The 14,736-nt window shown below is 37.4% G+C and overlaps 1 protein-coding gene across 1 annotated transcript in view; it reads right to left on the reverse strand.

Annotated features, from left to right (window-relative positions):
* sobp.L (sine oculis binding protein homolog L homeolog) overlaps positions 1–14,736 on the reverse strand; it is a 105,589-nt gene that overhangs the window by 10,326 nt on the left and 80,527 nt on the right. The window contains exon 6 of the mRNA XM_018263335.2: positions 1,713–3,646. Coding sequence (XP_018118824.1) covers positions 1,715–3,646 — 1,932 coding nt within the window. The 3' untranslated portion in view covers positions 1,713–1,714. The remainder of the gene's footprint in view (positions 1–1,712; positions 3,647–14,736) is intronic.

Below are 14,736 nucleotides of genomic sequence, written 5' to 3' on the forward strand. Positions count from 1 at the left end.
TAATTCAAATTAAATTCTAAAAAGGATACAGAGTTTATCACTGTGTTAATTTTGAGCAGTATAATGCCCTAACAGGTTTGTAGGTATCTACAGGTTTGCAAAAAAGAATACAGTTGATTAGTATTTGCATGTATGCATAGTTTCCCACACATATAGGGGTATATTTATCAAAGAGTGAAGTTAGAGATCTCCACAGTCCGCAGAGTGAAATACAGCCACTTTCCATTCATTTCTATGGGATTTTAAAGGCGTATTTATCAAAGGGTGATAGTGAAAGTTCACAATTTGATAAATATGCCTTTAAAAATCCCATAGAAATTAATGGAGAGAGGTGGTATTTCACTCTGCGGGCTGCGGAGATCTCTAACTTCACTCTTTGATAAATGCTGTATACCCCATAGCCTCTGGAAAAAAATATTTATTCCAGGTTATTGTGATCTGTTTGATTGCTATGTCACACTAAACACAATGGCACAAACAGGGCCAGATTTACATAGTGGGTGCCCCTATGCCTGCTGCTGTTTGTCACCCCCATCCCATCCCCTCCCCTTCATTCGCACAAATTTTCATAAATGGGACCAGAACAATGGGGATTGGTAAACAGGAAATTTTAAAAACTATTATATCTCCTGCAGATCCCCAGTGTTTGTGAACCAATGTGGGTGTGGTTGGGCCACATGTCGCCCCCTAAAACTCTGCCGCCCTAGGCCCGTCCTTGTTGGCCTTTACACAAATCTGGGCCTGGGCACAAACGCTTTTTGCTAATACCCGGTTCAGCCTGTGTTATAGTCTAGGACCCTGATAACATTATCAGTTAGATCTTCAGTACAAAACCTGTAGCATCAATACCTATCAATGCAGCCCTACTTCCTAACATAGGCAATGACTAAAGGGGCAAGGGAGAGCACTTAAAGGCAGTCTTAATTGCAAATAGCTGTTTATTTTAAGGTGCCATATGCAAAATATTTCAGGCTCTTCAAATGTTGTTTATCAAGTGATAAAGGTAAACTGAGGGGCCCAAAATACGACACTTTCAAGTATAAGTAAACCTTTAAAATAAGTGAATGTAAAATTGATAAGGGTGCTATTCTAAGAACATTTGCTATTTACATTTATTAATTTTCTTTTAATTCCAAGATATTAAGGGATACATGTGCTGTTATACATATACATCCACAACGCCTTCTTCTGGTCAGTTTCCCACCATTCTGAACACCAAATAGTCAAGGAAGTTTCAGGAGAAAAAATGAGGCTGCTCTGATGTTCTTCTGCTTAGGAATAAAATTAGAAACCTTTCTCAAATCTTTCCTAAGCATTAGAATATCAGAACAGCCTCTTTCTTTCTCCTGACAACTTCCTTGACTACTTGGTGGTCAGATTGGTGGGAAAATTACCAGCAGATGGTGCTGTTGTAACAAAATTCATTCATGTTCATAACAGTAAATATATCCTTTAATATCTTGGAATTAAAATAAAATAAATGATGACTGTAGATTGCAAAAATTCTTACAATAGCACCCTCGTCAATTTTACATTCACTTATTTTAAAGGTTTACTTTCAGCTATATGCAATTAAGACTACTTGCCTTGCTGATTTTCAGATGTGACATTGTTATCTGTGCAACACACTGGAAGCACCAATGCACAGCTCCTAAAAACTATTGAAGAACCATGAAAAATTAAGATAGGAATATATTATTATCTCCACAAACCTTTACTTATTTTGATTTCGAATACGGAGACACCTCCTTTTCAATGGCGGCTCCAAATCCTCTGTCCCTGTACTGAGAATTGGTGTAGAGACTACGCGTGGAGCCATTCCTGTCTTTTCGGCTGGTTTTGGCACAGGCTGGATAACACAACCTGTTTTAGGCAACATTCGCAAAGCATAAGCATGGTCCTCATCTGCAGGATTATTAAGGTTGGGGTCTTGCTTGTCCCCAGTTGTGAGGGACTCTTCCACAAGACTCTTCTTGCTGGCATCAATTTCTAAATGACAGTTTGAACTACAATTGTTTTCTTTAACAGATTCCAGCTCACTTACAGCTGGTTCCTTGTCTAGTAGTGTCTTTTTTTGCTCATGATTTTTTTCATAGTTCTTAGTACCTTCTGCGCTCTTTGTACCATTTACAATGACATTACAAACGTTTGCACTGGTTTCATGCCCAGGAGTGCTGGAGGCAACTGAAATAGGGCCACAAAAAGGATCACTAGACGGAAATGTTTTTGTTTCTCCTGGGCTACAACTGTCCCTGCAGTCACTACAGTTGTTTTTATCTACTTTTCCAAAGGCCAGGTTTACAACACTGCTAGGTTCACGTTCAAGTTTTAAGTGAGTATTAAGGGCTCTATGAATTACATTATGAAGTCTAGATCTGTGTGCCACGGTTAAGTCTATAACTCCATCCTGGGGTACCTGAAGTATATTAGGGATGCTAAGCTTGTTTTCTGGGCTTGCTGTCCTCGTTGTCAAATCCACTACTTCAGTTTTAGTGTGCTCTTGAAGCACAGGGGCCTGGTGAGAAGATTGCCCTGAACCACCAGGAGAGGAATCAGAACTCTTCAAAGACCTCTGCTTAGAATCCCTTGAAGGCAAAGATGTATCCTGTGGCTTTGCCCCAGGAGTGTCACAAGATGAACTTGGAATGATGCTTTCACCATTACTGGAGAAGTCGTTAGGGGGTTTGGAATCAACTACATGAGGAATGGGAATAGGAATAGGTATTGGAACAGGTAAAGGAACAATGACAGGGTATGGCACTAAAAGGGTTGGTGGTGGCACTAATGGAGCAAGTGATGGCAAACCAAAATTTACCATCTGTGGCATATGCATAGGGCCATTTGGCATCATGCCCATTGGGGGGAAAGGAAGACTGGGTAAATGACCTCCAGGTGGATGTGGTGGAAGCAACCCTGGGGGGTTTCCAGGAATTGTAGGTGTGGTAGCTGGATGGATATGAGGTGATAACATTGGTCTATGCATAGGACTAGAAGTGGGGCCCAAAACTCTGGGACCACCTGGTGGCGGCCCCATCCCAGGAATCATTGGATTGGGTAAAGGGCTGTTAGGATTTGAGCCATGGGGACCCCTAAGAAAAGGGGGGCGAATTTGCTGCATAATTTGCTGCTCCATGAAAATAGGCAAAGGAACCGGTCCTCGATTTGTCATTATCATCGGAGGACTTCTGGGTGGCAGGCCCATGGGAGGCACAATACTGGCAGGTGATGGAACAATAACTGGACTCTCGTTCATAGGAATGGATTTAGGAACTGGCGTAGGGATTTTAGTAACACAGTTATTGGCAGTTTCAGATGGGGAGGCAGTGGCAGACGCTGATGATCCAGGTCCTTGAATTTGGCCTGTTGCAGACACTGGGGAGGGAACAGTTCTGCGTACATCTGTCAGCGGTATATTCCAAGAATCTGGAGTCAGCAACTGTACCCCGGTGCCTTCTGCTTTATTATCAACTGAAGGATGTAATGAGTTACACAGTCCAACTGGAAGGTTAGCTTGTGTCTCTTTGTAAAAAATGTCCATTTTGTATTGATTTAGACACTTTGCACTGCAGAACTGAAGTCTTCTCTCGCCATCCCCAAAATCAAGATATTCTTTAGTATGCCTTATATGCTTACACCAATCACATACCTGAAACAATGATAAGAAAAAACATAATAACTACAAAAGTTACATAGCGCAGAAGATATTCAGTACAAACTGTTTGCAAATACATTGGGAAATATCTGTGCATAAAACCAATTCTTCCCTCCAAAAGCACATTATAAAGATAGTATATTTTAATTTCATAACTATAAAAGCACAGCAACTCTTAGCAAGCAATCAGCAATAAGAAAATAATTTATTGGTAATCGGTTTCAAAGCTAAGAAAATCGTTGGCCAACTTTCTGCATAAACCTTGCATAATCATCTACTAATGCAGCTTATTTTACGTTGGACTGGGCTGGAGGGACTCTGGGAAAAAACCTGGTGGGCACCTGGCTCTTGAGGGCCTCGAACACGTGCATGTTGGGCAGGGTGGAGGACTCAGCGGAGGAACTCGGCGGCAGGGGGGCCCTGGGATAGTAGCCCCGGTGGGCCCCGGGTAGTGTTGCCACCTGGCCAGTAAAAGTGATGGTTCATCCCAATGTTATTAAATAGGGAAAAAAAGATAAAAATATAGGAAGGTATTTTTTTCCAGAAAAGGTAGCAACCCTAGCCCCGGGCCCCCCAGTCCAACCCTGCATAAACAGGACTGGTTTACTAAAATGATTTGTTTTTTTAATGCACATTGTACTTCTAAAAAACTTCTTGTATTGAGTGCATTGATGCAAATTTAAATTAGTTCTGGTGTGCACTTAAACTTTAACACTAGTTTTCAGTTCAATTTGTTATTGACATACCTATTTCAAGTATAAGTGGCGAAAATCAAATATTTGAAAGGCTACACAATTTGCTGCTAAAAACACTGCAAGAATCTGCATAGCTGCATAATTGTTTCGGTGTTAAACTAACCAGGATTATACAATAATGTGCCTCCCACTGTAAAATTACAATAATATAAGAAGTAATATTATTTTATAATAGAAAAGTTTCAATAAGTCACTTGACACAAGTGATTCTACCAAGTACCGATTATAACTCTTAACCCTTTCTAAGTATATATATTACAAGTTTATTTTGTCTTCCCTGTATTATAATAGTATTTGTATTCTGACAATAGAGCATAGTGTTCCTCTGAAACATGTTTCATTCATAGCTATCAAATGAAATATTTGAGTACACACACACACACAAACACACACACACACACACACAATTTGCTGCTAGTTAACAAAATGATGGCAACGTTATCAAAAGTTTCAGTTTATTTTTTTCTGTTTGTATTTATGTATATATTCGACCTACTTCATTCCAACACCAAATATATTGATATACAGTTATCCTTCCTTTACTGCTAGTAAGCCTTTTTACTGGGACTCCGACTTAGCCTTATGCATTCAGACAAGAAGCAGTCAATCTAAATTGCATCAAACCACTTGTCAAGCACATGGCGAACCCCAGCACCAGGGAAACAGCAAACTGTTTGGTTGTAATAATGCAGATGACAGATTACCCAATCTGCTTTAACTGAATTTCTTTTCACCAGAATAGCCATATTGCAGTCTCTCATTCAAGCCACTGCCTGGTTACCCAGGTGCATTGGATCTTAGCAACCAGCTAGCTACTGAAATTCCAAACTGTAGAGCCGCTAAACATAAAGTGAAATCTAATACAAGTAATTCAAAAATAAACAAAGTGAAATCATTTAAAACCCACAAAACATAAAAAATGAAGACCAACTGCAAATTGTCTCACTGTCTATGTCATACTAAATGTTAAGTAAAACTTGAACAATCTTTTTAAGTTTGAGTGTTGTGATTTTGCCACAAGTAAAGATCTTGATCCCATTTTTTTAACCCATATATGCAGAAGTGGCAGATCGGCCTTAACCTAAGTATTTATGATAGGAATCCAATTAGCATTAGTTTGGAAGAGAACACCGTATTTTTTGTAACATTATTTGTCAAATATTTTTTGTAATATATATTATATTTTTTATAATATTATATTATATGATACAATCGTGACATCTAAAAAATAACCTGCCCATTGGTTGGTAAAATGTGGACAGCAACACCAACCTAAATGATCATTTTTTCTTTGCTGTGCAGTGTAGAGCTGTATAATTGGCTACAGTTTTAATTGCCATAAACAAGCTGGAGACCCTGGGTTAAATCCAATTCAATGACTGCCTTGACTATAGAATATTCTGTTCTGAACTGATAAACTGGCTAAATAAATCTAAAAGCTCTATTAAAAGGTTACCAAACACAAAATGCCATCTATCATTATGCCTATAACCTAAATGTTAAAGTTTCCATCACTGTCATATAAACTGCTATTTTATTTGAGTGAAATTATTATGATTTCATTAACACATTACTTTTGACACACCATCAGTTCCCACAGATGGCTAAAGCAAGATCTACAATTCAAATAACGCTCTTGTTTGCACTAAAGCTTTTCCCTCACATGGCATTTTGAACAAGAATTAATCTTGCCACTGCTATAAACAGATAAACAGATGTCAGCAGTTCTCTTGATACCTTCTATTTCGCTTAGGAAATCATTTCAAGAATAAGAATATTATTTCAAAACTATTTTCATATCACTTTCACAAGATATCTAAATATATGTACTTCCAGACTTAATTATGTGGATAAGTTCAATGTCTAAACTTTGTCAGCCCCCCCCCAGAGAGCCTTGTGAGACATTTATCCTGCTACATTCATTTGCATATTTGAATAAACTTAAATGCAAGTGCATAATTTATTACACACAATTTAATTTTCCCCTAACACATGGAAGCTTACTTGCATCACACCATATGTTTCTACACTTCAAACCCCAGCATATTCCCACAACCAAAGGCATTTAAAGAGGCAGGGAGTAACTATTAAACATCAGCTGGAAAGCCAAATTTGAATATTCTAAAATGTAGTTGCCAGTGTAGCTATACTTTTTTACTTTTCTTTTGTATTTGGCATTATGCAAAAATGTCATGAAAAGAAACATGGCTACATCCACAAATATTGTGTAACTGTTTTCTTCTATTCTTCCATTTTTTTCATTCTTCATTTACCTTTTTTGCAGGATTTGGTATCCTGCACACTAGCATATCAATTTCACAAAATGATTTTATTGGTTTAGATTATAAACAGGTCTAGTTTATATGGTGAAATGATAAAATGGTATGTCTGCTGGAACCCTTGAGCTATCGCATGGTCAGAAGGTGGTGGTAGCTCCAGGGTTCTCTGAGTGCCTTGTATCAATCACCGCAACACAGTTGTGCCTAAAGAATAGGGTGCAGACGTCACCATAAATGACACCAGACAGACTTAGAAAATAAGAAAATGGCGATTGCGCTCAAATTTGCACTTTGCACACTGTCAATATATATTTTACAGAAATAATAAAACACACAAATTTTTTGAGAAAAAATATGATTTGTGAAAAAAAGGAAATCCTTTATTAGTAAATAGGTCCCTTAGTTTTTCAAATTGCAGACCACTTAAGATTTCAATTTGGAAGCAGGTCCTAACTATAGCAAAACTTTAATTCTCTATATATGTAGTATACAGTATATAAAATACCTAAAATTTACAAGCACATAATTCTCTTATCCTACACAGTATCAAGTTTGTATACTAAAATGTGTAGCAATGAAAAAAGAGATGTATAAATGCTTCCAATTGTGGTTGAGGGTATTTATATTCTGTTGCTAGAGAGAATACTAATAATAAGCTAAATGAGTTTGATCTCATTCAGCTTCTTGCCTGGGAAAGACTGTACAATGTTATAACCACATGAAAGGATGGCATGAGAGAGAAGTAGAACTCCTTTTTGGTAGGAAAAATATAAATCCATGCCTGTTGGATGAGATATTTGTTCTTTTCATTTCTGTATGGCTGAAATAATCAGACCTTATGGTAATTAACTGTTTCATTCAGATGTCACTTAATGGTCTGACTGCCTACCAGAAAAGGAAAGCTTACCTGCTAAACACTTTAATTTTTTATACATTAAGCAGACTTTTCTTTGTTAGTGGACATTTCAAATTAAACATAAAAGTGAACCACGTTAGTGTCTACAATGTATAGAAATAGGCTGCAGGGTTATCTCACATCCATGAATAATATAAGGACCAAGCTAAAGTGCTGAAACAAGAGATCACCTTTCAGTGAGATTATCTATTAAAGAACTAAAGCTTAACTAAAGAAGTAGCTAGAAATGCTGTACATTATGTTTTGGCCTTCTGTATCAGCCCAAAGCAACCACAGCCCTTTAGCAGAGAAGATCTGTGTCTCCAAATATGCACCAGTAGCTCCCCATCTTCTTTTCTGCTGATTCACTGCACATGCTCTGTTCTGCTGTCACTTACTGAGTTTAGGGACCCACTCACAATATACAGTACACTGCTGATTAGGCTGATTAGTAATTAATACAGATAATTACTTCATGGCAGCACAGAAACCAGTGCAATTAGCATCAGAATTTAATTTAATTTAATTTAATAAATCAACCCTGTAGCATCAGGTTATATTACAGACCAACCTAATTTTCTGTTGATAATTTGCGATGACCCCTAAGCTTAGCTTCTCAACAGCTACTCAGAGAATACTGAGCATGTGAGTGTCACAGACACTTTCCTAGATGGTGACCCCCTGTGACAAGTTTGAAGTCCTGGATCATTGCTGCTATTGACAAGCTGAAACTTTAGGCTGGTGCAAAAAGTTCTGTATATTAAATATGGCATTTTTAACCAATTCATTTTTAGTACACAGTATTAGTATCAACTTAAAATCTTTTTATTGTTCTACGTTAAATCCGACACACATATAATTAATGACCAAGAAAATGTTGATGGCAATTTCTCATTTAAGATGAAGTGTACTTTTTGCCTTGGGCATAGCTTGGAGTTAATGCTACTCCAGCAGGCGCCAATTCCCACTAAAATACCCATGTTTCCTTTTAAATTCTTTAAAACTAAATGTACATTCCACATGGTCTGTAGTTAAGGAGTACATAAAACTACAGCTAAAAGGCAATTTAAAGTAAAAAAAATAACACAATGATACTTCTTACTAGTAACTGGACTAAAATAATCCAATATAACTTTTTATAATCCCTAGGGTAGAACACTGCAGAATATGCTGACACATTAAAAATGTATTGAAAGGGACACTAACAAGTTATACCTTATCTTGTCCACAGGATCTGATACCATTGGGATGATATATATATATATATTTTTTAATCCATTTTCTCAGGGGCACAGCTGTCTTACATTTATCTTCAGTGGGAAAAATTGTGTCCTGGGCATGACAGGATAATGACAAATCTAAACTTGTCATTATCTTTTATAAAGGGACAGAATACACTTCTATACACTTTTGATCACAACAATAATAACGACTAGTGTTGTAAAAGTATTCAGATTTTTCCTTTAATTTTAAATACATTTGTATTTTCCTCATGTATTTCTATTAAAAAAGCACAAAACGATTAATGTTTCCCTTTTAAGTCCTTTACCCCTTCCCGCTGCTTGAACATAAATAATGAGTTTAAACATCTGCATAAACAAACCCCTCCCATCTCCAAGCTGCAGCCTGTGTGTGTGGATTTTAGGTAAATTATTATAATGCTATAAAACAGAGGGCTTATCAGTGGACTGGTAATTTGATTAACTATATTCTCCTCCACCCACAGTTGCTTGGAAGAACCACAGGAAGCTGGAAAGTGAAACTGCTATTTGGCAATACCAACAAGAATACCCAGGCAGACATAACATTTGAGCAGGTGTTCATATAATCTCAAAGACTGGGGCATGATGTTTCTCTTATTTACAAAATTGTATTAGAACAAAACAAAAATCTTACTTTTTGCCTGTTTTTTAAAGGGCATGTAAAGGCAGAAAAATAAAATCCCATTTTTACATTCTTTAGTGAAAAGGAAAGCTATCTCCAATATACTATAATTAAGAAATGTGTACCATTTTTATAAGAAACCTGACTGTAGGCAGTGAAATTCTCCCTTCAGTTACTGCTGTGGATAGAAATTGTGAGACGGTCCCTAAATGCTCCGCAGGGAAACAATCATACTTATAAACCGAGGCCCATGCAGAACTCAAGCAGCTTTGTTTGTTTCCCTGTAGAGCAGTCGGCGAAGGTGTCGAGATTTGTATTGGATTTTATTTTTGCCTTTACATCCCTTTTACTGTTTCCAACTCCAGCTTTGTTCAGGGACAAAGATCATGAAGCCAGATTTAAACAGATAAACTGAGATTCTATTTGGAGGATTATTTTGCTGCAGCCACTGGTTTTGCAGAGCTGGGGAAAGTTTGTATTAAACGCTCCACTATTTTAGGATTTGGCCTTAATCTCGATTCCTTCGTGAAAGATTCAGCCGAATAATAATCCGAATCCACCCCTTAATTTGCATATACAAATTAGGGCAGAAAAGTCAGATGATTCTAAGGATTTGCATTTTGTTTGGCCAGGTGCTTGGATCTGGCCAAATCCTGCAGTAAAAGGCATACCTCCCAACTGTCCCTTTTTCGGAGGGACAGTCCCTCTTTTGACAGCTCAACCCGCAGTCCCTCATTTGTACTGGAACCTCTTTTCTCTGCACTGAACAGCCAGAAAAAGAAACAAAGTTTCTCACTTAATTGGCTTTTAGCCGAGAGCCCAGAACAACTAACAGGTGCAAATAAGATACTTTGTAACAATTTTGAGACACAAAAACACAGTTTAGATAAGGAGAAATATTTTCAAACTTTCATAACCTGCCAAATTTTGTAAAACAAACATGGTAATTAGGGGGTGTGGCCACAGAAAGGGGTGTGGTCAAAAATTGCTGCGCTACATGCAGAAAAAAATTTTTTGTCCCTCTTTTCACTTCCAAAATGTTGGGAGATATGAAAGGCAGAATCCTGTCTGAATCCCAAATCTAATTCTCTATTTGATGCATCCCTAATTCTCTTAACTAAAGATGACCTTCTGGATCTCTTCTTTATATTAACTAAAAGAAAGAAAATATGTGCCTGGTTTATAAACCAGCTCCCTACAGGTGCATATTGATGGGCCTCTGGAGACAGGCATGCTAAGGTTATTCAGCATGACTTAATTACATATGTTAAGCTATAATTGATTCATTAAGCACTAATGTAAACAGATGCTAGGCCGCGGCTTTTTATGCTCATTAAAAGGTAATAGTATGACTTCCATCTTACAAGTTAATGGCTTTTCTAACACTAAGGCACAGCTAAGGCAGATAAAGGGTAAGCAGTAGGTTTTTCATGTGAACAATTATAAGATTTAAGAACACAGACTTATATCATGATGAAGTACTGTAAACAAGATATCTTGTGCTTTCCCACTTTATTCCAAATTAATCTGACATTTTAAATGTTTCCTTTTTGTTTTAATGCTGATTAACAGCAATACATAAAAAAATTATCTAGTACTGTTCTCGTGTATGTAAGTTTTGCGGGGCCAACAATTTGTGCATGCAGAAATCTTATCAGGTAGTTTTACACAGTAGCCCAGATAAGAAAAAAACAAAACCACCTGCTAATTCATGTTTGGCACAAGTGCACACTGTACGTTTTGAGATTAATTCTCCACATTTTTCTCATTATGCAGATTTAATTGCAAGTGTCGTTAAGTTCCAATTGCTGTAACTTGTGCCGGGGTGCTGATAAAGTCGCCAAGTTTTTTGGCGAATTGAGTATGCAGGTTGTAGTATCTGTTTCATGCACACTAATGTTTATGCTTTTCTGTTGAATGGTAAATGTGCCCTATAATCTGTTTCATATAATCTGTATGGAAAACTTTCTATACACCATTAAAAAACAGCAAACGTTTATTTTAATAGCAGCTCCAAATTCACAGCTGAAATGGTTGAAAAGTAGCATATTTTAACAAAAGAATATAGTGTGCCACATGAAAAAGGGAGCAGTATCTGAATTTCAGACAGGGTAATGGCCAAAGGGGGGAGGGAACTGCACGCATATTTTTGAATCATAATGATGCAAGGCATGTTCAGTTGCTTAGCAGAACAATGTGCATCTAGAAAAACATTATTACCTTTTATGTTATGATTAACAAAATATGCTGAAAATGACTTTGCGAAAATTAAACCAAGATAGCAAAACAGGTTTACAGATATATTGATAAATTTGTAAATAAACACAATAGACAGATAACAACTATTTTTTACATATGCTACCCATAAATCACTGGTTGAAGAGGACATTTAGTATCTTTTTAGGTTCAGCAGATTTTCAGTCAAGCATTTCAACAACCACCAGGCACTGGTTAAAAAGACACATACCGGTAAAAAGAAAAAGAATGGAATATAGCCTGATGTAATGACAGGAGATAAAATAATATACTGGAAATTTAGCCCCACACTAACTTGAGCAGGGACAGATCAGTTGTACTTCCAGGCTGCAAAGATAATTACCAGAAAGACAAAAATGAACTTAAAAATGACCTCAATGACCTTAATAATTTGATAAAATTTGCAATTAGGTTTTTATTTTGAATGAATGTAGAAAGAGCAATTCTTATTTCTCACAACATGCTAATAATGGTATCTCAACCATCAGACAAAGAAAGCATCTTAATTATTCAATAATCCCCAAAGGACTGAAATCTTACATCTTGGAACATTATATAATAGAAATAAAAATGCAGTTATCTGTTTTGTATAAATGCTACTGATATGTGGGAGACATGTAAACAGCTATAATGAAAACAATGGTATTGGGTATTTGTATGCAACAAACTAACCAACCTACTGCTTGTTTGTGAGTTAAAGTATAATTTATATTTAAGTATAAGGGAAGTGATATTTTTCAATGCACTTCCCTGGTCCCCTGTTTCACAAATAATTCAGTATAAATCAGGCATGTCCAAAGTGCGGCCCCGGGGGCCAATTGTGGCCCTTTTTCAAATTTACACCGGCCATCATGAAATTAATAAAAATGAGGCCCCCCAAAACAGTGTGATCAGGAGTAGCAGTAATATTATGGCACATTAGTTAAATGATCTGCCAACTGGTCTATACTGCTGCCTGTGTGCTGAAGTGTTAGCAATAGACATGTACTGGCACATAGTGACGCGCCGCTCTCACATACTTCTTTAGGGCTGAAGGTGTCAATAGACATACTGACGTGCCAGTACAGTGAACTAAAGAAGTATGGCGTCATTACGTGCCAGTACCTGTCTATTGCTAACACCTCCAGCACACAGACCAAGTGGCAGATTATTTCACTAATGTGCCCAAAAAAATTCAAAAGCTACGATTACGCGATTCCTGTTATTTAAAGTTAATGGTTCAAAGAATGTCGGTCGGCCCCCACACATTTTCACCTCACCAAATCTGGCCCTCATTGCAAAAAGTACTGATACATATATACACTCTCCAAGTGTGCACCTATACATATAATTTTACTTTAATTCACACCTATATTCTTACCTACTTCTACCCATACCGACACATATATACACTTTCCAAGTTTGCACCTATACCTATAATTTTACTTTGCCTTCACTATTTTTACATATTTTTTTAAAAAAATGGGCGTTGGTTTGGGCAATTACTCTCTCTTAAAAGCTGCAAGTTAGCAGCGGGGGAGGATTTAGCCTTCAGATTGAAACCAAGGTTCAGCAGATTTTTAGTTCAATCAATTCTACTATGCAGAGAGGCACTAGATCCTTTATACTATGACCAGAGGTAACAAGTTAGGGACCGCCATATGGGGTTTACCTTGACGTGGTATGGTGGCTTATCAACTTTATGATCATAACTTTGTAACAAAAAAACCCTGTTTCGTAAACATATGCACTTGCATTTATACTGAATTATTTGTGAGGGACAGGGGACTAGGGAAGTGCATTGAAAAATAGCACTTCCCTTATACTTAAATATAAATGATACTTTAACTTAGCCTTTTGAGCACTCCCACTTTATGCTCCATTATGCACAATGTTTGCATGCCAAAAATTATACCACATATTTAGTGCATATGCATTTGATTCATAACGAAGTGCACACTTGACTGTATATATTTTAAACAATTGCTTCAGTAACCTCTCCTCCAGGCAACCTTAATTATGGAGAAAATGCTGCTATTCATCCCCTAATACAGGTATGGGACCAGTTATCCAGACTGCATAGGACCTGAAGTTTTCCTGATAACAGATCTTTCGTAATTTGGAGCTTTATACCTTATGTCTGCTAAAATCATTTAAACATCAAATAAATCGAACAGGTTGGATTTGCTTCCAATAAGGATTAAAGGAGAAGGAAACACTTATTTAATCGGGGGTGCCAAAAGTTAGGCACCCCAAGTGATTATACATACTTAACTCACACCCCAGGCCAGTGCTCCTATCAGAAGAAAACTGCACCAGTCCTGGGGGTTCTTCCTGCGAGCACTCGGAGTGATCAGCTTCCTTCTTCTTTCTTCAAATTTCCTGGGGCAGATTCATGCGCAGTAGAACGAAATAGGCAACATCTTCGTTAAAGATTGGCTTTTTGCGCTAGTGCATGAAGAAAAAGGAAGCCGGAAGCCGATCATTCCGTGGAAGAACCCCGGGCAGGTGCGGTTTTCTGGCAGTTAGAGTTGTAGTATTTCTGGTCAGGTGATCTCTGAGGCACACACAGACCTTTACAAAATGGGGGTTCAAGGCAAGAGATGTAAAAGGGCAATATTTACTTAAATATATATTCCAGTTTGGTAAGATTCTCTAATATGCCACTTAATATGATGTAAACTGTCTGTTGCTTAAGTGTTTATTTTGGGGTTATAGTTTTCCTTTTAATGGGAGAAGCATTACAGTGACCCAAATATTGTATTAGAATTAGGTATGCACCTTGTCTTAATGACTATTTTCTATTGGAGGAGGCACTTTTACTATATTCAGTTAGTCAATGGGAACCTACCTTAACCAGCATGGGCACCCATTTTGAGTCCCATTCTATAGGATTAGATTTCCAGGATTGATTGTCACAGTGGGTTTAGATGACATCTCTGCCATCTGTCTCTGCCACTTTTGGTGAAATCCACTCCTTGGGCCAAATGACTATTTTTCACTAGTCATAACAAACACTATCCCCCAGATTAGCTG

Source organism: Xenopus laevis, chromosome 5L, assembly GCF_017654675.1.
Source record: "Xenopus laevis strain J_2021 chromosome 5L, Xenopus_laevis_v10.1, whole genome shotgun sequence".
Lineage (NCBI taxonomy): Eukaryota > Metazoa > Chordata > Amphibia > Anura > Pipidae > Xenopus > Xenopus laevis.